The following is a 26,363-nucleotide window of genomic DNA, read 5'->3' as shown; positions in this document are numbered from 1 at the left end:
AAGGCTGATTTATACTTCTGCGTCGAATCGACGGCGTAACCTACGCGACACGGACACATCGACGCACAAGTATGTGGGGCTCATGTCCGCGTCAGCCCCTGCTGCGTAGGGGCGACGCAGAAGTATAAATCAGCCTTTAGAGTCACCAAGCAACATGGCGAGCATGTTTTTGGACTGTGAGAGGAAGCCAGAAAACCTGCATGAAGAGACTCCACGCAGAACGGCTCCTACCTGGCCGGGTATTCGAACCAGGATGTGAGGACACAGCTCTAACCACTGTTCCACTGAGCAGCTCATAGAGTCAAACTTATTCAGTCCCTCCAGGAAGTTGCGATTTCGCGATCGCAACTATCAACGCAAATTCAACCAATCAGCGCGATTTTTTCGCGGCCTTGCAATTTTATACAATCACCGCAACTTTCCTGCAACTTTGACCAATTACCTTAATCTCAGCCCCTGTACGTCATCGGGTTTGTCATCAATTTCACTTCCTAGGAACATAAACGTAAGTCCTCACTTGATCGGCACTTTTCAGCAACAAAACACGCACAGAGAACGGGTGAAAAGAGAGGGGACAGCAGGCAGGACAAGTGACCATGACAACGTTATTATTTATAGATTGAGGGGCTCAGTGTTAGCTTGGTCTCTACCTGCAGCAGGTGTGCTTTATGAACCAGCTCTCCTCACCTCCATGCATCTGTCTCATCTTCATTGATGATTTTTTCCCCCGGTGTGTGTTAGTGACAGAGACACTAACGCACTGTTTACTATTTGAGGTTTGACGTTGTTGCCGCTCTCACTGTAAAAAGCTCTGCGTCTACAGCTTGATTTAATCCAGTTTGGTGAAACATCAGACACATTTAGTACGTTTTGATCAACTCCTAGTCAACAAAGATGCTGATTCACTTCAGAGTGCGTGAACTACCTGTCAAGTGCCTCTGTCACTGCAAGGTACATTCAGGGACCGTCGTAAATGCGCAATACAGCCCTTTCATGGCATTTTTCTGTGAATCAAGAGAATCAAAATACAGTCAGTGGCCACATCAAGAATGTTTCTAAAAACAACTGTAATTTAGTGTATTTACTTGCCCCTGAGATGTTATTGGGGGAAAAAGGAAAAAAAAAAAATCGCAACTTTCACCGCAATTTTTCAAAAAGCTGTCGCAAATTCAGGCTTTTTGAGCCGCAACAATCACAACAAAATCCCGCGAAATCCTGGAGGGACTGCTTATTAAAGCATGAATATTACACAATCTCAATCCTCCTCCCAGAGCTCTAATATGTTATAATTCACAGTCAGGTATTAACAAATAAATGTATAACAGCACAAAGCAGATAGCAGATCTTACTGATCATCCAGCTGATACAAATACTTGATTCTGATTGGTCAAAATTCTGTAACAATGTTCATCCATAACAAATCATTCCGTAGAGAGGAGTTTATTGATAAAGTTTATGATTTCACGTCACATTTTTTTTATTTGGAGAGTGCAAAACTTTAGCATGGTGGTTTATGTCTGACAAGTCACCAGCAGAGAGAAGAACAGTGGCCTTTTTCAAAAGAGAGTCCCACTTTATGATTCTTCAGAGGACTTCCTGAAACAAAGTGTTTCCCATGTGAATATTAAAATCTAAAAGAAGCTACCTGACACTTACAATAAGCGCCCTGAATGGAAGACCAGCAAGACTCACATTGCCACTTTCCAAGACAGAAAGACAGACAGACAGACATGGAGGGCGAAAGCTCATCAATCAATCATGAACATTTCCTGGTGACTGGCAGGTCAGGGCCGCTCTGTGAACTTCCTCCTTCACAGCAACAGCAGAATAGAAAATCTTCAGCAGAGTGAAGCCAGTGAAGACCAAGCCCATTTATTTGAAATAACAGAGCCATAGTACAACAGCAGATAATGAACGTAATTACATTCAAGCAACCGTGCGTCCGTGACCTTGGTGGTCTCTGAAATTCTGTCAAAAGAGGCAGAAATAGATGAAGGTTTTGTGTGGGCAAATCCCTATCTCTTTATTACTGCTCTTTCAATGTGACACTGTGCTCCCAGCCTGACCTTGTGTTACTTACATCAGTCTCATTACAGTACACTAAAACGGCCTGCACTTTGAATGATCTATATTCATGGGAAGAGGTGGTATAAACAGTAAAGTGTGGATGTGATTCTGCCTCAAACAAGGAACTGAGCATTGTCTCTCTAACCATTCACTGGTGTCAGTTTGAGAGACTGAATACATCTGCTTACCATCACAGAGCCTGAAGCAAAGGGCAGTGGAGGAGCCTTTATGAACTAAATTACCTGGGCTTAAAACCTGCCTGCTGGAATTTGCATTTGAACTAATAACAAGGCAGATATAGACGACGCAGACTGGTCTGATGAACAGTCGTCATGGCTCTCTGTGTAAGCAATTAACCCCGATGACACCGAGTCCCACAGCTGAACTTCTTCAAAGACCTGCAGCGCTATCAGGTGAAGAAGAGTCCCAGGAGAGTCAGCTCTGTTAACTAATACACTCGTGTGGTTAAAGTGAAAGAGGACAGAAAATTACCTTTTCATTTCTAAGGAGCAATTTCAACTTGTGACTTCTTTAAAGCCACTGACCAAGATCGTTTAGCTTGAACTCGGCAACAGGTTCAAAGACATGGCTGCTGATACAAAACATCTCACAGTTGTACAAATAATTGAAATAAATCTGAAAATCAAAGTTAGCTAAAACAAAAACCGAACAATAAAAGCCATCATGCACGAGTATGATGGTACAATGCTCTTAAAAGTGACATATCACAATTTTTTCATCAAAATATATTGGTCTAAGAGGTCCCCAAAACATGTCTTTAAAGTTTAAGCTAAAAAAAACACTTTGAAATCAGATTTTGGCATGCCTGAAAAACCCTCTTCTTCAGTCCTCCTCAGAACACTCTGTTTTCTCTCTGACCACGCCCCCTCAGGAAGTGGATGTGCCTCGGCTGTCCAGCACGTTAATCTAATGTTTACATGTTGGCTGAATATACACGGCTGCTCAGAGATCACGTTACTTCAACCCTCTGAATCTGATCCAGAATCTGATCCTGACGGAGAGGCGCCTGCAGCAGGACCTTTCTGAACCATTGGTCACAGATTTAACGAATAAAAATCATCCACTAGATCTTCAAATCTGCAGACATGTGGAGTAAAACCGACCTCTGCCAGAAAGGCAGCAGGACCTTTCTGAAGGATTGGTCACAGATTTAGTGTTTCTTGTTGTTTTATTTGTCAGTATGTCGACGTGTGTCTTGGTACACAGCTACAGCTACAGCTATGAACATGTAGCTATGTGGCTATGCTAATTAGCGCTAGCACTTATCCATGACAAATAAAAATCATCCACTAGATCTTCAAATCTGCAGACTTGGGGAGTAAAACCGACCTCTGCCAGAAAGGCAGCAGGACCTTTCTGAAGGATTGGTCACAGATTCTGTGTTTCTTGTTGTTTTATTTGTCAGTATGTCGACGTGTGTCTTGGTACACAGCTACAGCTACGACATGTAGCTATGTAGCTATGCTAATTAGCGCTAGCACTTATCCATGATAAATAAAAATCATCCACTAGATCTTCAAATCTGCAGACGTGGGGAGTAAAACCGACCTTTGTGTTTATTAAGACAGCCTACAACTAGCATGCCTCCCTCCTAAGCTCCTTGTTAGCACACATTTGTGCAGGTAATGAAAAACGGAGGGGGGATTCAGTATTATTTTATACAGTCTATGGGCTGAACAAGCTCCGAGCTCTGACTCCGTGACAGACCGGATATTGTTGTTACGTAACAAAAACACGGAAGTCTGAAACGGCTCGTTTCACACACATTTACAGAAAGGTGGAGAAATCAGAACAGGGGCAGAATGGATTTTTTTCATTCTCGGGGGGTTTGTAGACATGCCAGGGAAACATATTTCAGGTAGAGAACCATTAAAAAGTCAATTTTGCATGATATGTCACCTTTAATAAAACATCAGCAGTAGAAAATGTTTTTTCTCCATCAGCAGTATCTGAGTAAATGTGTTTGAGTGAGCAGAAAGAAGGGGGGCTGATATCAATGAGATTAAATTAAAAACAGTAATGCTCGATTACATGACGATTTTTTTCAGCTGGTTAGAGACAGAGTGCCATTTAGTCCCGCCCACACAGGATCCCAAAACACTCAATGCCCTCTGTTGTCTTTGTGCGAAGGTTCCTCTTCGTCACTTTGATGTGCCAGTGAACGACAGAAACACATCTAGAAGCCTCTCTGTGGTTAAACAAACAAACTGAAGCAACAAGATCAGTATCACCTGGGGACCTCTGGTCATTTGTGAATGACCCCCTGATGTTGTTTTGGTTCAGAAGAGAAGTCTGTCATTTACTCAAATTTACTGACATATACAGTATAAGTAAAGACGCCCGACTGCTGCAATACATCCACCTTGACTTTGTCAACACTCGGGCCTGATGCGTCCAGTCTGTCTCCGATCTGTCACAGCACCAGATCTGATAGGTTTTTATTTTAGTCAATCTGTTAACTTCCACTGGATCCGCTCCGTTGCGTTCCTGCTGCGTCTCTAATCCGGCAGGTCAGAGTCCTCTGGATCAGATACACCAGACTTCTATCTTTGCCGGATGCTGGAGCACGATGCATCATCTCAACAGAGCAGATGGAGCAGGACAGGAAGTCAGGCACCAAAACAAAATGAACACATCCGGTTAATTTTCAGAATAAAACACTCTGTGTTATCACCAGATCGTATGTCACTCAACTACAACAACAAACCAAAGTCATGATGAGCAGAGCCAGGCCTGGAGTCAACAGGTCAGAGGTTTTCAGAGGACCAGAAAGACAACATGGATGAGGAGAGGAGGAGGAGAATCCTTGATTCAGTGATTACCGTGGGAAAACCTTGGTCACATGACTCCAGCTGTCTGGCGGTCCTGCTCCGGACCAGAGAGCACAGAGCCGGACCACAGCGGATCGGAGACAGACCAGACATAGATCTGGTGGACTTTTGGTCGTACACATGCATTCCTTCATTCACTGTGTTATGCACCAGCCAGATGTTTATGATGTTACACCCCATCTGTTCATTTAAGTTGATATACTGTGTTGTAGAACAGTAAAACACAGAGATACAGTATATGTATGCTGTAAAATTAAACTGTTACAGCCCTTCATGTCAGATCCTTTCAGTTCTTTTTTTTCAAAGTTATATTTTAGAGTAGAGAGTGGGGGAAAACATGCAGCAAATGGTCGAGGCTGAGAGTCAAACCTGTGACTGCTGCGACAAGGACTACAGCCTCTGAATATTGGCTGTGCGCTTAAACTACTAGGCCAATGGTGCCTCGCTCCTATCAGTGCTGGTGCAGAGATATCTGATCATCTTACACTGATGCTCCACGCTCTGTCAGAACAAGCCTTTGTCTTTGTAGTTGGGATGCTGTGTTTCACCTATGCATGCAGTTATAGGATGGCAACTTCACTCAAATGTTTGCATGTGGCTAACATGCAGCATGGTTTCAGGATAAATGAGGCATCATCAAGAACGCTGAACAGACATAAATCCCACATCTTGCACACAGACCTCGCTTACGTTCAGCTCTTATTTGTCTTTAAGGTTTGTGCTTTAAGGTTCATCGGTGGCTTCAAAGGATCAGCTCTGCTTCCTGTCATGTCTGTTTTGAAGTACTGGCCTCTCACATGGCCAGATCTTGTTGTCTAAAGGTTTGTCTTGCATGACGTGCCACCCACATTTTAACAGAATACATCAAAAGAGAGATGCCAGGATTTTATGAATGGACATCTTATCACAAAACTCAAAATAATTTGAACCAGTAAATCTATTTTTCACAACAAGTCCTATTTGATTGCATTACTGTGTGTTTTTTTATAAAATCAAAAGACAGGAAGAGAGAAAAAAATAAATTCAATGGATGCAAATAAAAATATTCATATATAACATCATTGTAACACATGATTCTGTCTGTCGTCTTGTGTGTTCACACACAGCTGACACACTTAGCGTGCTCCTGGACTGTGAAACAACAGCACTGTCCTTATGAAGTGGAGTGCTCGTATTCTTTATGTATTAACTCTCATACCTCTCTTTTAGCAGATTTTGCCTGAGATCACATCCTTCAAAAAACGTTTCATTTCTCTCCTTTATTTTATACTACATTGTATGATATAACTATATTTTACTGTGGTGTGTTTTAAGTCTTAAACTCTAATCAGATTGTGTTTCTTGTTTGACTTTTTACATTTTTATACCACAGATGTCATCGCCAAGACTTCTCCACAAATGAAAGATTGCTGACTCAATTGTCAGGATAAAAATGAAGTTAGAAATCTGTGTGTGTCTGAAGGTTTAGCGTGAACAAATGAAAGCGGGTGGGTCTCGTGTTTTGGGTCAACACATGAAAATATGGTGCAAACATCATTACATATGTGGTTGCACAATCAGATCTTTAATTATGAGAGACTGGCAGCAGTGGAAAATACAGGAGTCTTATTGTCCGGCCTCGGTGGAGTTTTTGTACATTTCAGGATGCCCTGTGATCAATTTGTTGGAGTCTTGAGAAAACATACCGTCAGCAGTACTTAAAATCTGCTGGAAAATGTTTCACATGAGAGCATTCTTGGGAAACACTTTGTGGCAGTAAAACTGAAAACTGCTGTTTCTGTGTAACAATGATGGACGGCCTGCTGGGTGGTGTTTGCGAACGCACTCACACTTTAAGTCTCATCATGTGTGCAAACATGAAGCTGTGGGAAACCTCCGGCTGCGAGAACAAGAACAAAAACAATGGCAATCCAATGTTGTCACACTAACAGGCACTCCATGCAAAGCAAGACTTTAATTGAGCGTCTGTGGAGTTTATCAACATGACTGCGTATTCAAATAGGAGGCGATTAGTCGTGTGCGGAGGGAAACCAGGGAAGTGCCGAGGACAAAGGCTGATTGCCGTGCTGCAATTTGTGGGCCGGTGGTGTGACTGGGGTTGGTTAGACGGAGAGATAAGCAGGTCGTAAAATCAGGAAGTGGACAGGTTGGGATAACAGATGTGGGTGAGCTCCAGTGTATTACTAAAAGGAATTAAGCAGAGCTAGACAAACAGGCTGAATGAGGCAAATCAGCCAGCGGAAGAGATAGATGTTACTAATGCAAATATGCAGCATTGTTCCACAGAATATGTAAAGTCTGAGACAGATAAGAGGGCTGCTGATCGCCTTCTGTGATACATGGAAGAAAACTTTATTGGATGGCAATCAGCGTGGCGTGCAAAATGTATTCCTGCAATTCCTGGCAGAAGGGATTAATGGATTTGTGCATACTGTTACACAGATTGTACACACTGTGAGTTTCCACAGGCACCTGGTTTACCTGTAAGGTATTGTACTTCAAATGTAATACACTGCCACAGGGTGTAATAAAAATCTATTTCACACTCAGGGGACATAACGTATGGGGTGGAAATAAGAAAAGAGTTTCCACAAAGAAAACACGTAAAATCTTTAGACTGAAAATGTCTTTTATGTTTGAGAAAATTCACGTGTATCTATAGCTCTGCTGGATTCAGCCTCTTTAACTTTGCTCTTTTCTTATTCTTATGGATTTGTATCAGTGTGCACACATAAAGCTAAACATTTAAGAAATTCAAACAAGGAGACAACTTACACACTAGATATTTGTTAAAGGTGACATATTACGCTTTTTTCATCAATATATATTGGTCTAAGAGGTCCCCAAAACATGTATTTAAAGTTTATGCTCAAAAAAACACTTTGAAATCCAATTTTGGCATGCCTGAAAAACCCTCTTCTTCAGCCCTCCGCAGAACAGTCTGTTTTCCCTCTGACCACGCCCCCTCAGGAAGTGGATGTGCCTCGGCTGTCCAGCACGTTGATCTAATGTTTACATGTTGGCTGAATATACACGGCTGCTCAGAGATCGCGTTACTTCAACCCTCTGAATCTGATCCAGAATCTGATCCTGACGGAGAGGTGCCTGTAGCAGGACCTTTCTGAAGGATTGGTCACAGATTCTGTGTTTCTTGTTGTTTTATTTGTCAGTATGTCGACGTGTGTCTTGGTACACAGCTACAGCTACGACATGTAGCTATGTAGCTATGCTAACTAGCGCTAGCACTTATCCATGATAAATAAAAATCATCCACTAGATCTTCAAATCTGCAGACGTGGGGAGTAAAACCGACCTTTGTGTTTATTAAGACAGCCTACAACTAGCATGCCTCCCTCCTAAGCTCCTTGTTAGCACACATGTGTGCAGGTAATGATAAACGGAGGGGGGATTCAGTATTATTTTATACAGTCTATGGGCTGAACAAGCTCCGAGCTCTGACTCCGTGACAGACCGGATATTGTTGTTACGTAACAAAAACACGGAAGTCTGAAACGGCTCGTTTCACACACATTTACAGAAAGGTGGAGAAATCAAAACAGGGGCAGAATGGATTTTTTTCATTCTCGGGGGGTCTGTAGACATGCCAGGGACACATATTTCAGGTAAAGAACCATTAAAAAGTCAATTTTGCATGATATGTCACCTTTAACTAATCTATGCAATGTGACTTTTAAGGAGAACTCCATACAGACAGAAATTAAGAAAAGTAGGTGCTGAGTGTTTCTGTGATTTTTATTGTTTTGATCTTTCGTTCATGTCTTTCTTTTCATCTGGGTAGTAAAGCATTGAGGCATTATGGAGCAGCCTTTAACCGGAGCTACAGCCCTGGCAGTGAGAGGCTTCACTGCAGCATAGACTCAACATATGACGCGTGTTTCCAGCTAACAAGAATGACCGACTAGTCATTCCGGCACAGATGAATGAAGGTGACAACGTTTAAATTAGCTGACTGAATGTGCACATTCCTAATAAAGCGCATGATTAGCTGAGCCAGGCGAGCCATATCCCCATGTTTGCAGTCATTATGCTGTGATGCACTTGTAGGGTCATAGTCTTGACTCTCTGACGGTGGTGACAGAGAGGAGGACTCTGTCAAAGCTCCATGCCATCATGGACAACATCCACCACCCTCTCTAGAATGTGCTGGTGAATCACAGGAGCACAGTCAGTGCAGACTGATCCCCCCTAAATGCACCACAAAAGCCACAGGAAGTCATTCCTGCCTGTGGCCATCAGACTGTACAACTCCTCCCTCTGATCACTGAACAATAACCTGTACTCTGCAATAATGTGCAATACACTGTGCAATATCCCTGCCACTTTAACATCTTATATAACATCTGTATATATCTCCTTCGTTCCCAGCACTTAAAGATAATTGTAACTATTCTGCACTGCTGTATATACTTTAGTGTTATTTTATTCATATCTATATCTTATTTTATTCCCTGTTCTATTAATATTTTGACTTTCTTACATACTGTTTATAGAGCTCTGTAATGACTGAATTTCCCTCCCCGGGATAAATAAAGTATTTCTGATTCTGGTTCTGATTCTGATACTGATGTCACCTATCAAAGTAACGCAGCACACCTGGGCCCAGCGTGCTGAAGTTATTTAGCATTTTGATTATTACTCTCTCTGTTTCCCTCCTCACAGGTGGACTGAATTTTGTTTTTTCTGTTAAGTTATGTTAGCTTAAATTGACTATTTGGAATCTTAATTTGGTTTAATCCTCTTTCATAAAGTATTATTTAAATTTGGTATATGGTGTTTATCTTATATCTTATCAATGCTAAGCTAAGCTAAGCTAAGCTAACCATAGGCTGCCTCTGGCTCATTAAGTATACTAACTGAAACCTGTTATGAATCATCTGATCTGCTGGAAAGCAAATTACGTTCCTTTATTGTCCAGGGCCCGTATGCACGTCCAGCCATTAGCAATGAAAACAGCCCGTTTGTGCTAATAGTAGGGGTGCAACGGATCAAAAAACTCACGGTTCGGATCGGATCACGGTTTTGAATTACGGATCGGATCATTTTTCGGATCAGCTAAAAAAAAAAAAAAAAAAAAGAAGACAAGACAAATATAACTTTGTCCTCCATTTATTTTGTAAAACCCTTGTAAACTTTTGCCCATTTAATAAAAACAAGATTCAACTCAAAATGTACAGCTTGTGCAAAGCACCCCATCTGTGGGCCCAGTCCTGCCTCATTCACTGCATTTCATGGCATGGCAAGTGAAGGAGCAGAGGAACTTCAAAAGTTTCACTCCATTCTTCTTTCATTTGCTGATTTTCACCGTCCACTTTTCTTTGAGCTGCAAACTGTGAACACACCGTTTTCGTGCATTCTAGGGTCCTACAGCTGGCAAAGTGCCAATATGCGAACTGCTCCTGAAACTAAAGTGAAAGTTAAAAATTTCACTCGCAGCAGTGGACTCTAAGTGACACAGTAACAGCCTGTCTGCGTCTAGTGGGTCTAGTGGGTGCGCAACGGAGTTTCATAACGTGGCTCAAGCACATTCAGCATTCAGTGTATTTCACAGGGAAACCAAAATGCTCCCATACATGTGACTTACAAGATGCAGGAGGTTTTTCAAGTTCCTCTGCTCCTCCACTTGCCATGACAACAGCTGCGCTTGACGAGTGAGTGTGGATTGAACATGCGGTCATCACGTGAACACGCGCAACTTTTTTCATCAACCGATCCGCGTCCGTGCCGAACCGTGGAGAGGCATCCGTACGGATCACGGATCAACGATGATCCGGTGCACCACTAGCTAATAGTGAAACAAAAAATGTATTAGCAGTATGCATGATCCAGGTTAACGCCCCAACAAAGCATTACATTTAATGGAGGTAGACCCCACCATTACAGGTGCTAACGGCAGGATTACCTCACTGTTAGGCTGTTTAAAGGATGGAGGACATCGTGCTTATGAGTTACCCTTTAAGATGAAAAATACTAAAACAACAGATATTTAGAGATCAAACGAATCCTTTGGACAAGTATGACGATGTCGAAATAAACAGCAAATTTAGATTTAGGAGACACAACATAATTCTTAGGTAACCTACCAGCAACACCGTGAAGTGAATCCTTCCCAAACAACTCTGTTAACAAGTCCTCATCCTTCAATGGGGGGACAGGTGGCCCTCCACCTGGACCACTTTGGTGGCGGTGCTTGTTGCTCAAAGCAGCTTTCATGTCACACGCATTTACCCGGTTCAAGATCTGAAGCCAAACTTTCCCTTTCTCCTTGTTTGTTATCTTTGAGGATTGACTTGCTGATAATATCTGTTTGTTCATTCTATATTCTTGTAATTAAAAGTAAATTTCTTCTTCCGCTGAAAATTTTTTTTTCTTGATCTTCTCTCAGTCACACCAGTACCGCTCGCCATGTTTATTGTTGTTTATACGTAGTAGGCATGCTCAGTTTGAATTTGTTGGATAAGGGTTTTCCAGGAGGTTCCCTGGACATGTGATGTTTTGCACCAGCCTCGCTTCCATGGCGAAATTAGTTAATTGGCCAATTATTTGCAGTCGTGCATGCAGCACCATAACGGTACATTAAGACTAATGGTCCCGTTTGTGGAATGGCTGGACGTGCATAGGGGCCCTGAATATGTAAGCGTCATTAGAACATTAAATTATTTTTATTTAAACCATTTTTTCACAGTTTGGTTTTTAAATCATTATCGCCCCTTCAAACAGTAAACACAGTGTTATAATGGACTCACTTAGGTGTAAGTATAACATGGCAGGCCTGAACAGTGCAGGACTCAAGTGAAAAAAAAAAAAACTCCCTCTGTATGATTAATGCTCATTTGCTCTCAGTGATTCCTAGACTGACTGACTTGGAGGCTAACTTGCAGTTTTTTCCCTCTCCTCCTCTCTGGGAGATGACATTTCTCTTCAGAGACTCAACTCTCACGTTCATTCTCTAATCGTACAGAGGCGTATGACCCTGAGGATGGGAATAAAAGAAGAAGAAATTACTTTCATTAAGAAATTCAGATTTCCCCCATCCTTTTGATCTTGTGCCAGAAGAACATTTATGCTGATGAAATGCATAAATAAAGTTCTTAAATTATCCCGTCTCTCTTTAGCGCATGTATCAGAGTTGGAGAACTTCCAGACAAGACAACTACAATCAGAGTGAGTGCCTCTGAAAAGAGGTGATTTAGGAGATGGCCTGCCACTAGTTTAAACCTAATGTAGTTCGGCTTCCAGGCTTTACTGGTAAAGTGCATATCAAGACATTTCCTGCAATTCATGTGGAAGAAAATTGTACAAAATGTACAAGTGCACATGTGTTAATATGTGCTGTTCCAGAACAATCAAGAGTTTACTGAGGATTTCTAAATTACTGGAATGAATCATCATGTTTTTTTAAAAAAGCTTTAAAGGTGACATATCACGCTTTTTCCATCAATATATATTGGTCTAAGAGGTCCCCAAAACATGTCTTTAAAGTTTATGCTCAAAAAAACACTTTGAAATCAGATTTTGGCATGACTGAAAAGTCCTCTTCTTCATTCCTCATCAGAACACTCTGTTTTCTCTCTGACCACGCCCCCTCAGGAAGTGGATGTGCCTCGGCTCTCCAGCACGTTGATCTAATGTTTACATGTTGGCTGAATATACACGGCTGCTCAGAGATCACGTTACTTCAACCCTCTGAATCTGATCCAGAATCTGATCCTGACGGAGAGGCGCCTGTAGCAGGACCTTTCTGAAGGATTGGTCATAGATTTAGTGTTTCTTGTTGTTTTATTTATCAGTATGTAGACGTGTGTCTTGGTACACAGCTACGAACGTGTAGCTATGTGGCTATGCTAACTAGCGCTAGCACTTATCCATGATAAATAAAAATCATCCACTAGATCTTCAAATCTGCAGACGTGGGGAGTAAAACCGACCTCTGCCAGAAAGGCAGCAGGACCTTTCTGAAGGATTGGTCACAGATTTAGTGTTTCTTGTTGTTTTATTTGTCAGTATGTCGACGTGTGTCTTGGTACACAGCTACAGCTACGAACATGTAGCTATGTGGCTATGCTAATTAGCACTAGCACTTATCCATCATAAATAAAAATCATCCACTAGATCTTCAAATCTGCAGACGTGGGGAGTAAAACCGACACGTGTGCAGGTAATGAAAAACGGGGGAGGGATTCAGTATTATTTTATACAGTCTATGGGCTGAACAAGCTCCGAGCTCTGACTCCGTGACAGACCGGATATTGTTGTTACGTAACAAAAACACTGAAGTCTGAAACGGCTCGTTTCACACACATTTACAGAAAGGTGGAGAAATCAGAACAGGGGCAGAATGGATTTTTTTCATTCTCGGGGGGATTTGTAGACATGCCAGGGACACATATTTCAGGTAAAGAACCATTAAAAAGTCAATTTTGCATGATATGTCACCTTTAAAAAGGCTGCATCAGTCCTGGTTCAAGTCTCTGAATCATTGACTCTTCTACAGTTAGGATGGGGGGGGGGTTTATTTTGTGGGCAGATAACTACAGGACAGCAGGTCACAAGCTGCAGGAAGATACGTGCTTCATTTTTTGACTTCTGGACATCTCACAGGAGCGGAGAAAGATATTAGAGGTAAATATGAGACGGTCAGATCTAAAGATTTATTTGCGTTTTGTATCCACAGTAAGCTGATATGCTTGTTTTCATACCTCATAGTTTGATGCACTCTCAGCACAGTCTGCAGCTCATGCAGCACAACATCCCAGCTGAGGAGACAGTGGTTGCAAAAGAACTGATTTACAATGTATAACAGCATTAACTATTATGTAATAAAGTGTATTTTAAGCAGTCTTCTAAGTATGTGCATAGTCCCATATGTACACAATGAAAAGGCCGATCTTCACTCCATCCCTATAGTTCATGATGTCTGCCACTGTATCTGCTAGCGCTGGATTTTTCTCTCTTAAAATTGTATCAACATCAATCTTTAAATTCATACAGTGACTATGCTCTGTATTGGACAGCAGGAAATTACTTCATCAGTGCTTTCTCAAACCACTCCCTACACACTCTTCCTCCATTTGCCTGCCCTGATGCTGGTTTACTGACCGGGCGTAACAAAATAAAAGTTCTGCATTGTAACCCACATTAACATAAACTGCTCATCAAGATAATTCATGAAACCGTACAGATGTAATCACATTTGTAACGTTGTATTTTATATTTGTAATCAGATTACAAAGGTCAGATTGACAATAATGAGATGTCTACAAAAAAGGGACGCCACCAAAGAAGATGGCATGGTTTGTTGTTTATCAACACTAACATGAAACCATGTTTACATAAAGAGTGAAAGGGTTTGTGTCAAAGCTTGCAGCTAAATCTGATCTGTCCACCTTAATGAAGGGTGCTCATCGGAAGAACCGCTGGATGTTCCTGCAGAACTCTGGAGAGTTAGGACGCATAGAGGCAGAGGAGGCATAGAGCTCCGAGGGAGGAAAGCTGGTCTAAGAAGACAGAGGTTTATGGAGAGGAGATAGAAGCCGTGTCTCTCCTCTCTCATCATGGGCAACGTGAGATCTCTGGATAATAACATGGATGAGCTAACAGGACTAGCCAGGAGTCAGACTGAGTTTCAGAAATGTAGCATGGTGTGCTTCACGGAAACATGGCTGCATCAGGATATTCCCGACCACAATGTCTCCATTGACGGCTTCCAGACTGTCCGGGCAGACCGGGATAGCAGCGAGAGCGCTGTGGGCCTCCGACCATATTATCTGCACAGGGAGATCTCACATGTCAGACTGGTAGCTGTTAACATCCCCCCTCTGCCAACACAACTACGGTGTCCAACATTCTCAACGCTGCCATAGCCAGACCCCAGACAGACCATCAGAGTGCCCTCTTCCTGATCTCCAGACAGACCACCAGAGTGCCCTCTTCCTGATCTCCAGACAGACCACCAGAGTGCCCTCTTCCTGATCTCCAGACAGACCACCAGAGTGCCCTCTTCCTGATCTCCAGACAGACCACCAGAGTGCCCTCTACCTGATCTCCAGACAGACCATCAGACTGCCCTCTTCCTGATCTCCAAAACGACCACCAGAGTGCCCTCTTGCTGATCTCCAGACAGACCAACAAAGTGCCCTCTTCCTGATCTCCAAAACGACCACCAGAGTGCCCTCTTGCTGATCTCCAGACAGACAACCAGAGTGCCCTCTTCCTGATCTCCAGACAGACCACCAGAGTGCCCTCTTCCTGATCTCCAAAACGACCACCAGAGTGCCCTCTTGCTGATCTCCAGACAGACAACCAGAGTGCCCTCTTCCTGATCTCCAGACAGACCACCAGAGTGCCCTCTTCCTGATCTCTAGACAGACCATCAGAGTGCCCTCTTCCTGATCTCCAGACAGACCACCAGAGTGCCCTTTTCCTGATCTCCAAAAAGACCACCAGAGTACCCTCTTCCTGATCTCCAGACAGACCACCAGAGTGCCCTTTTCCTGATCTCCAAAAAGACCACCAGAGTACCCTCTTCCTGATCTCCAGACAGACCACCAGAGTGCCCTCTTCCTGATCTCCAGACAGACCACCTGAGTGCCCTCTTCCTGATTTCCAGACAGACCACCAGAGTGCCCTCTTCCTGATCTCCAAAAAGACCACCAGAGTACCCTCTTCCTGATCTCCAGACAGACCACCAGAGTGCCCTCTTCCTGATCTCCAGACAGACCACCAGAGTCCCCTCTTCCTGATCTCTGGGGACTTCAACCATGTTTTTATTTTCTACATAGCTTATTGTTGTATTCATATAACTTATTGTGTATAGAGCAACTGTAATGACTGAATTTCCCCCCCTGGGATAAATAAAGTATTTCTGATTCTGATTCTAATTTTTTCTATGTCTCATCAGTCTTCCTTTCGTTACCCACAATGCAGCTTCATCCCCATAAATCTGAAGTACAGGTGTGCAGTGATAGCTATGGCTAATGTAGCTTTGTGCTGCTATCCTGAAGCTGAAATGAGAAACAGTTTGCAGTGTTCTGATAAGTTACATTATTTCTAGATTCACATTTTCAAATTTCAGTCTTCAGCCCGAAACAACTCGCAATCCGGACAACTTTGGAAGCACAAAATTATTTCCACAACCTGTATTTCTATTACCTGATATAAGCAGACAAACTTGAATGTGCTGAACCTGAAGAATTGTTCTCCAGTGATGATATTGTCTTTACTGGCTTCATTTGGACCCAGATAAATGATCCTCACACAGGCTCTGAACCTTAAACCAACTGAATCCAGTCATCTAAAATCACTTCTTCATTTCAGAAAGGGGGACAGTTATAAGACATTGTCTAGAATTTCCACTATTGGATTGTTTCATAGAACGTCTACTTCCCCTCTCAGTCCATGAATGACCCACATACTTGCCACAGTATTGCTGACTGTATGAAACTTTGACCCTGTCACATCCAGAGACTGGACAAGAGACAGTACTGAACTATTTTGTAATGAAACCAAATGAGGGAAATACTTCAGCAAAATGATTTCCGTACGGTCTCGCAAGATGCAGATGTGTTTCTCCGGACCAATATTGTGCAAGGAAATACTTTCATGTGTGTTACGCAACACAGTGGCAGGAATACCGGTCAAAGTTTTGTAAGATGGCATGAAAAGGAAAGCAAAACGACCTCAGGGATTCCTCACTGTTCGTGATTTCTTCAGTCTGCTCAACCTCCGATCAGAAGAGTCAGAAATAAAGTGAAATGAGTAAAAAACAGAGCAGACAGAATCCCCAGAGTTATCTGATCAACAAAGAGAATTAACACCATGTTCCTTCTTACACACTCATTTAATAACTCAAGTGCATAAAAAACATATCTGACTTCATATCAGCTCTAATGCTAGATAGTTATCAATCAGCTCGCTGAATTATATGCAAGTGAAAACAATGTAATCATCTAATTCAGCAAGGAAGATATATCTGATTCTCCCCTACAGAGAAGAAGGGACACATCCCTGATATCAGTATTTAGCAGGAACAAATTAGTAATCCATCAAGATGTTCAGAGCCAGAAAACAATCACCTTATAACATTTAAATGGACAAAATATCAGAAACAGTTACTGATACATACATCCAGCAATAACAGGTAAGGGCTCCAGATCTCATACCTAAACTTCTTTAGAGCCCACACATTTATAGACAGTGTTGGGGGTAACGCGGTACAAAGTAACGAGTTACTGTAACGGGATTACATTTGTCTGTAACGCAGTAATGTAACGCGTTATTGTTGCTCATATAGTAATTACATTACCGTTACTAATCAAATAATGATCTTGTTACTTGGGTTATTTTAAGCTCTTCACCTACCTGCCTTACGGGAGGACCATAGACTGTGTAAATAAGGGGAGTACAGAACAACAAAACAAACGCCCCTTTTCATGCGCGACCCCGCGGTGCCCTCTGACCCTATTCACATGACGTGTCTGTGAATTAGGCTAGAGGTCATGGAGGGTGAGAGCGGAGACGATAGAGACGCCCAGATTAAAGCATCTTTCGAGGCATCTTTCTTTGGAGTTATGCACATTACTTCGACTATGTGACATGAAAGGACAAGAATTTGACGGTGAAGTATAGACTGTGCCCTGGACAGAAACAACTTTCCACCGCGACGAACTCCACGTCCAATCTGTCCAAACACCTGCAGAGGCAACATGCTAATACAAAGCTGGTGGCTAAAGACCCCCCGACCCAGAGTGATGCACAAGATAACAGCATGACACTGGTTAAACAGCCCAGAGTGGACTTTAACCTTTTCGCAACATACTGGGCAAAATACAGTTAACCGGGAGCGGACGGCCACCATCAGAAGTAATTGACTATCTGAAGTCAGGGTCAGAGTTTGAGATCCTGCACCGTCTCCCAACAATTAGGACTATATCCATGAAATATAACACAGCAACACCTTCAAGTGCACCAGTTGAAAGACTGTTTAGCCTGGGCAGTGAGAGAAGCATGTTCAGTAAGAAGCCATGATTTGGTGAGTGAGCTACTGTATACGAGTGTTGAGCCTGTTAAATCCAAGTTAATGTTATTTCTCATATGCACGGCTTTTTTTCTTAAAAAGTCTCCTTGTTTAAAATTGTGATAGATGCCACTATTTCTAATTGCGTTGCAATTTTGGTTATTAATATTTCTAGCATATATTAATATGATTTTGTGTGTTTATAAAACAGGTGGTCATGGGTTGTATTTTAAAGACACCATGTTTGAAGTTACTTGTCTCATGTTATTAAACAAGAAACAGACATTTAATGGTGACAAGAGTTTCCCATTTTTAAAATAATATTGTTTTGAGACAAGCCTACAGTGCCTGTAGCCTATATTTTGACCCGTTTTAATGTCCAGTGATGTTTGGACTGACAACTCTGCTGTTGCCTTGATTATATTAAAGAGCATAAGAGGTAGACCTTGTGTTTCCTTCTTTAACTAGTGTTTGTGCTGATGATGACATATGTAAGATTTAGGAGTATTGTAAAAGTAATGTAACTAGTAGTGTAACTAGTTACTTTTGGCAGAGAGTAACTAAGTAAAGTAATATATTACTTTTCTAAAAAGTAACTAGTAATATGTAATGCATTACTTTTTCTGAGTAACTACCCCAACACTGTTTATAGATATAATACAGACTGCTGAAACTGTCAAAGTGACCAAACTTTGACACAGTACACAAGTGTTGTTGTAAAATCCACGGCATCTTCTCAGGAGATTTTACCTTGTTGAGTCTAAAACAGACTAAAGTATATGGACTAGAGATGTACACAATTAATCGATTATTGATTCATTGATTGTTAAGAAATTACTCAAAACACACATTTTTGTTTTCAATCTTCCATCACTTGGATCAAACATCATGTGGTCTCATATTAGTTCAGCTATCAGGGAGGTGTTTTAACTTTAAAGCATGTTTCATGTGAATCAGCTGACTGAAGGTGTTGCGCACAGCGGAGACGCTCAGCTGGCGGCTGATGGACTGATTATGACCCGGTTGCGCTCCTGGCTGACACCTGACCGCGTACACATGTTTATTTTCCTCAATAAGAACGAGTAGACAGAAAATAGACACTGTGAGTCTGAAGTACTTTTCTGTTAGTAGTCTGAGCCTTCACTTTATAACACTATGTTCGCAGAGTAGTGTTCATTTTGCCGGCTTTTTTAGATTTAGTCTTAGTCTTAAGACGAAAATGCCTGTTAGTTTTAGTCACATGTTAGTCTTTTCAGCCCTTTATAGTTTTAGTCTTTGATATTTGCCGAAACATCTTCACACTTTAAATAATTCATGAAGTCGATCATATATCGGTATCAGGGTTATACCATGTGTTAAAATCGTCAAAATTTCACTCCTTTAACACTTTTGCTCGTGTAAGTTCAATAATTTAGCTTATCCCTACAAAAATGTCAAAAGAAAACATTGTTGATGTGACCACTACGACTGTTCTTTGATTCTCTTGATTCACAGAAAAATGCCATGAAAGGACTGTATTGCACATTTACGATGGCCCCTGAATGCACCTGCAGTGACAGGCGCACTGGACAGACAGTCAGTTCACGGCACTCTGAAATGCATCTGCATCTTTGATGACGAGGAGTTGATCAACACTTACTAAATGTGTCTGATGTTTCACCAAACTGGATTAAATCAAGCTGTAGATGCAGAGCTTTTTTCGGTAATGGCGGCAAAAACGTCAAACATCAAATATTAAACAGTCTTTGTCTTTGTCACTAACACACACCGGGGGTAAAAATCTTCAATGAAGATGAGACAGATGCATGGAGGTGAGGAGAGCTGCTTCATAAAGCACACCTGCTGCAGGTAGAGATGAAGCTAACACTGAGCCCCTCAGATGATAACTCAGCCTGTCACAGGAAGTCATCACTTTAATATTTAAAGACACACAGCGGGGGAAAAACATGGATTCTTAATTGTCCGGCAAACGGCCACTAACATTTTCATCTTGTCATCGTCTCGTTAACAAAAACTAAACATATGTTGGTCAGAGTTTTTATTATCAGTGATGCACTTTATTTCGTCATAGTCTCGTTTTCGTCATGAAAAAATGAGTCGTTGACGAACATTTATCGTCATCATTTTGTTAACTAAATGAACACTATCGCAGAGAATATTTTCATGAGCCTTATCGTTGATAATCAGATTTAAACAAGTACACGTATTTAATACTGTCAGTTCTATGTATTTTGTTGCCGTAGAATAATAATTTAGGACGAATTTTGCATTGTTTTTGAAATAAGAATAATGTTTTGGGTTTTTTTAATTGATTAATCAATAATTGATCGTTAACATTTCCAAAAATCTATCACCGAAAACACTTAAAATGTACATCTCTAATATTGACACAAGTATTTGGCCACAGATTAATTATTTAATGAATGAATGTGTTTCAATCAGCCCTGTTGCCACAGGTGTATAAACAAACATAAGACATTTTGGATGCTTCCAACTTTGTGACAACAGTGTGGGGAAAGCCCTTTTCTATTCCAGCATGACTGTGCCCCAGTGCAAAAAGCACGGACTATAAAGACATGAGTTCGGAGAACTTGATTGGCACACACAGAGCCCTGACCTCAACCTCATCGAGCACATCTGGGATGAACTGGAACGAAGATTGCGAGCCAGGACTTCTCGTCCATCATCAGAGCCTGACCTCATAAATGTTCTACTGAATGAATGAGCACAAATTCACATTGAAACACTCCAACATCTGTGGAAAGCCTTCAAGAAAAGTGGAAGCTGTTAGCGCTGGAAAGGGGACCAAATCCATATTAAAGTACAATGTCGTTACAGTCCCTGTTGGTGTTATGGTCAGACGTCTGAATACTTCTGTCCATATAGCCTATTCTTCTCTATCCACAAGCTCAGGATGAGGATCTAAAATTATGTTTTTAAAAGGATGATGTCAGACTGTTGTTGATCATGATTATAAATTATAAAACCACAGGAACATATTAGTCCAAATGTAGCTAACGGGTTCCCAAAAGTGTTGAATCACCTTTAAACGAGGTTCCACGTGATCTTGGATTTTGGCTTTTTGTGTCCTCTACTTGTTCATACTGCATTAGTGTTTTAGCTTCCCAACATATACCTCCTTAAATTATGGGCAACATAACAGCTCCCTGAAAGTGAAGCCAAAACATTTCGAGCTCCATCTACTGACTGGCTGCAATATAGTTTATACAGCCTCCATGATGGGACAGAGAGGACGTGTCAAATTTTAAATTCAAACTACACATCAAAGATTTTTTCTTAAACACAGTTTCTTTCATTTCACAGAGAGTGCGATGGTTTCATGCATTGAACAAAAACAAAACCAAAAAGAGGAAGTGAAAATGTGTATGGTGAGAGGTGGCAGCACGCCGACTTTTGTAGGAATGAAATGTGGTCGCCTGAGGGGGAAATATATGAACATTCCTGGCACAGGGCAGCCAGTGTACCCACCCCTGATATCATAATGTGCTCTTATGAAACATGGACACATAAATAACCTGAGTGAGCCAAGATTGGGCGATGAAGCAAGATGTGTTGATGGAGAAAAAAAGTTAACTCACAACATAGCAGGGCTCACAGTACGCCTTCTTCTCCACAGCAAAGAACGGCTTGCCACGCAGCTTGGTGCTGCAGGTCATGCAGACGAAGCAGTCCACATGGAAGACCTGGTCCATGGCGGTGCAGCCGGTGCCTTCACCCACTACGTTCTCTCCACAGCTGGCACAGCGCCCTGAGGAGAGGAAGAGGAGGGGAGAAAGAGAACACTATCAGCTTATTTCCATAGATATTACAAATGTGATATTCCTCAGGAAACAGTCACATCCCGGTCAACCAAAAAAATACCACAGAGATGAGAAACAAACTGTCAGATCATGTATACGGTTACGTAAGAAGGCTGAGTGACTGCGTTTCCTGGTCCTGGATTATCCAATGATACTAAACAGTCTGACTTCTTGACCCCAGCAGGATCAAAACACTACAGACAAACACTTTTATGTGTTAATGTATTCCTACATATCTATTAAACCACATATCTATTTTGTTATTATTATATGAGATCTGAGAGGAAAATCTAGTGCAGATGAAGTGATTGAAGTTTAAAGGGGACATATCACGCTTTTTTCATCAATATATATTGGTCTAAGAGGTCCCCAAAACATGTCTTTAAAGTTTATGCTCAAAAAAACACTTTGAAATCAGATTTTGGCATGCCTGAAAAGTCCTCTTCTTCATTCCTCATCAGAACACTCTGTTTTCTCTCTGACCACGCCCCCTCAGGAAGTGGATGTGCCTCGGCTCTCCAGCACGTTGATCTAATGTTTACATGTTGGCTGAATATACACGGCTGCTCAGAGATCACGTTACTTCAACCCTCTGAATCTGATCCTGACGGAGAGGCGCCTGCAGCAGAACCTTTCTGAATGATTGGTCATAGATTTAGTGTTTCTTGTTGTTTTATTTATCAGTATGTAGACGTGTGTCTTGGTACACAGCTACGAACATGTAGCTATGTGGCTATGCTAACTAGCGCTAGCACTTTTCCATGATAAATAAAAATCATCCACTAGATCTTCAAATCTGCAGACGTGGGGAGTAAAACCGACCTCTGCCAGAAAGGCAGCAGGACCTTTTATGAAGGATTGGTCACAGATTTAGTGTTTCTTGTTGTTTTATTTGTCAGTGTGTCTTGGTACACAGCTACAGCTACAGCTACAGCTACAGCTACAGCTACAGCTACAGCTACAGCTACAGCTACAGCTACAGCTACAGCTACAGCTACGAACATATAGCTATGTGGCTATGCTAATTAGCGCTAGCACTTATCCATGACAAATAAAAATCATCCACTAGATCTTCAAATCTGCAGACGTGGGGAGTAAAACCGACCTTTGTGTTTATTAAGACAGCCTACAACTAGCATGCCTCCCTCCTAAGCTCCTTGTTAGCACACATTTGTGCAGGTAATGAAAAACGGGGGAGGGATTCAGTATTATTTTATACAGTCTATGGGCTGAACAAGCTCCGAGCTCTGACTCTGTGACAGACCAGATATTGTTACGTAACAAAAACACTGAAGTCTGAAACGGCTGGTTTCAGACACATTCACAGAAAGGTGGAGAAATCAGAACAGGGGCAGAATGGATTTTTTTCATTCTCGGGGGGTTTGTAGACATGCCAGGGACACATATTTCAGGTAAAGAACCATTTAAAAGTCAATTTTGCATGATATGTCACCTTTAAATAATATTGGCCAGACACTTATGATTAGGCTTTGGTGAATGCAGGTAAAACTGTTTGTATGGAGAGCACAAGCAGGTGGGACTCAATCCACAATCTTAAGACATCCCAACTCTTCTTAGAAGTCATTTGATGATTATAATTTATGTATCCCTATAAACAGAAATCCAAACAAAAGTGCAGCAAGAAATCAGTTCTAATAAATGGTTAAACACTTAAATGTATATCATTTAAAATGATATAACAAGACATAATAAGCAGCACATTTTCATATTTGAACTGTTCCATCTTTCTTTAATGAAAAACTTGAGAAAGGGTGAAGTAGCGCTTACCAAAATTAAATTAGCCTTTGTTGTTGTGGTTCTTCTCATACAATTCAAGCTCATACACAAAGTTACAATGAGCATGTTTAATCTGGGATGACCTGTGTTCTATAATGCTCTGCTTCATACTGTATGTCCACATGGGAGGACCTGGAAGTTTGATAAATCAACACCCTATTTGCATTTTGTAATCTGAAACTCTGCAATGTTTAGGACACAAAGCTGGAGGAAAGTGTTTTTCAAATATGTAAGTAAATATGCAGAAGAGGATAAGAATTTAGTCTGCTGTTAATATTTGTATTAAAGTCTTTAAACCCCATGTCTATTTTTGTCTGCTTTTCAAATTCTAAAGGTGTTTACATCACAAATGATACACACAACCTTTTACAATACAAATCACACTGTTCAAAAATCATAGTTCATGTGTTGTTTTGGAGTAAAAGGAGATCCTGTATCTTTAAAACCAGATGAAAAACATGTATGTCTTCAGCCTGTCATGAAGCCCAACTATACGGATAAACTTGACTTTTTCACCTCCACCAAAAACATCAAAATAACCTATTTATGTAATCTTATTACCTCTTTGCTTATGTTGAGATAAAACCATAAGCTGACTCACAGTTAAACCTTACTTTACAGAATTTCATGTTTCACATTTCCACTTGGTAAAATAAGTTTGAGCCTAAATGATTACTGAGGACCCCATGTCACCAATCTAAAGCTCAAGGGAGCGTCAGAAAACCTTGTGCTAGATAGGTGGCGCACAATCTGGACATGAAGTGAGGAGCAGAGCCCCAAAGAGGTTGGATTAAATCCTTTGATTATTTATAGGTGTATATGGGTGTGACATGTATCAATCCAATTAGAGTGTCATTCCCTTTAAGAACCAGGTGATACTGCGAGCAGGCACGCTGTTATTTACACTCCAGATTTCACTCTTTGTTCTAAAGAAGACCAGGCTTGGGCCAATCTGTATGACTTCTCTCCTTCCACAGTGCCCTCACAACGCAGAAAACACACACAGGTCACTGTATGACTTATGTCCATGCATGGAGTGGTGTTGTACACTGAGAAAATCCCGCTGCACAGCAAAAACAATCAGCTACCATAGTTTTAATTCCCATCTGAAAAAGCTCCAATTTTTTCTTGAATCTTTTCAACCACAGCGTTTACAGGCCGAGCTGTTTCTGATGCATAAACTCACTCTAACCCATCCCTCAAATTTTGAGCGAAAGCTTCACTCTCTGATGTCAGAAGTGCCTAATCTTCATTTCTATTTCAAACACTGGATAAGGAAGGATTAAATACTATAATTATGCCACATTAAAGAAACTATAGACATCACCAAAGTGTGACATGGACGACATCTATTTCAAAAAATCAGGCTTTGAGTGATAAAAAGAAAACTTTAGAAGTACAACGAAGTCTTTGTAAAAGGGGCATGAGTGAACTGATATTATTGCTCCAGAAAGAGCCTGATTGCATACTGCGGGACACGCCATTTGAATATCTTTAATTGACTTGGAGATATCTTTAATTGAGTTTAAGATGTCCTCGACTCAATGCAACTTATCTTCAACCCAATTAATAACACTGTCAATTTAATTACTGGTATCTTACAATAATAGGCTTTAAAAAGATATCTGAGAATGTTTTATTTTTTAACACATCTGAGGACAGATGCAATCTCACAGAGGAAGTCTGATACACGTTATTTAATTAATTCAAGTTCAGTTGTTCGGATCATTTTGGTTCCTCTTCATTTTTTTTGGGTGTTTCATCTAAAGGCTGATTCGGGCTTTGATTGACACTCTGTATGTTTCTGAACAGAGCGGTTCAAGCATGTTACAGACAGAGGCGAGACACTAACCGGGGGAGATAGAGTATCTGATGCTTGCTTTTTCACAGTTCCACTCTCAGTTTTCATATCAAAAAATTCAAACGCATTGTAAAGCAGAATCTGTCTCAGGTATCAGCAACAACTTTTGGAAGTCATATGTTGTGGAGATCAAATATCTGCTTGACTGCGAGGCCCCATTAATGGTTTTCTAATCTGAGATAACTCATTATCTCATTGTCAGCCTGGGTGGAAACTGGGGAAAGTTGTTAAAAGAACGCCTGGATCCACAACTTTTCCAGCAACATGTCAAAATCCTGAGTAGAACATGAATATTTGTGATTCTTTCAGTAAAGAAGTCATCATGTATCGACTGGGGACACATTAGGGAACAAGGGGCTGACAGATTGCTGTTAAAGACGATTAGATGACAGCATTTTGTGCGCTAATTTAGCGACTGCTGTCATCCAAAGCGACTTGTAGCACAGACAGGTTTCATAAAAACTGCTATTGGTTTCATCTGTTCCCACAGCTCTATCCACACCTCAATTATGGCTGCGTTACCTACTGTACGAGGAGGCAGATTAAACAAACTAGTGAAGGCACGTCTCGGGGGGACATGTGGGTGTCAGTGGAATCACAAGCAGGGTAATCACTTCAGAGAGCCAGAGGGAAAGAGAAAGGGAGAGAGAGCGAGCGAGAGACAGAGACGGAGCATGCCGAGCCTGTTAGTGGCTTCAGATCACAGGCCATCTTCAGTGAGTGGATGAGAATGCCAAACATGTCCCACAGGGCTCCCACTTTAAATAGCGAGAAGGAAACCTCTCGGAAATCCTTTTCCTTTTGGCAGTCTGTGATCGCGAGGGCCCTCAGGAGCTATTTGAGCACGGCTGTGTACAGTACACACACACACACACACACACACACACAGAGGCACAATGAAAAATAAATCTCTTTGCGTCAGACATCGACAT

General features: G+C 41.4%; 1 protein-coding gene across 2 annotated transcripts in view; it reads right to left on the bottom strand.

The window, feature by feature from the left end:
• Positions 1 to 26,363, bottom strand: part of lpp (LIM domain containing preferred translocation partner in lipoma) — a 297,770-nt gene that overhangs the window by 40,074 nt on the left and 231,333 nt on the right. For both annotated transcript variants that reach the window (XM_034706133.1, XM_034706143.1), the window contains exon 9: positions 21,552 to 21,721. In XM_034706133.1, the coding sequence (XP_034562024.1) occupies positions 21,552 to 21,721 (170 nt within the window). The remainder of the gene's footprint in view (positions 1 to 21,551; positions 21,722 to 26,363) is intronic.

This window comes from Notolabrus celidotus, chromosome 2 (assembly GCF_009762535.1).
Source record: "Notolabrus celidotus isolate fNotCel1 chromosome 2, fNotCel1.pri, whole genome shotgun sequence".
Classification (NCBI taxonomy): Eukaryota; Metazoa; Chordata; class Actinopteri; order Labriformes; family Labridae; genus Notolabrus; species Notolabrus celidotus.
This window is presented reverse-complemented; position numbering and strand designations above follow the sequence as displayed.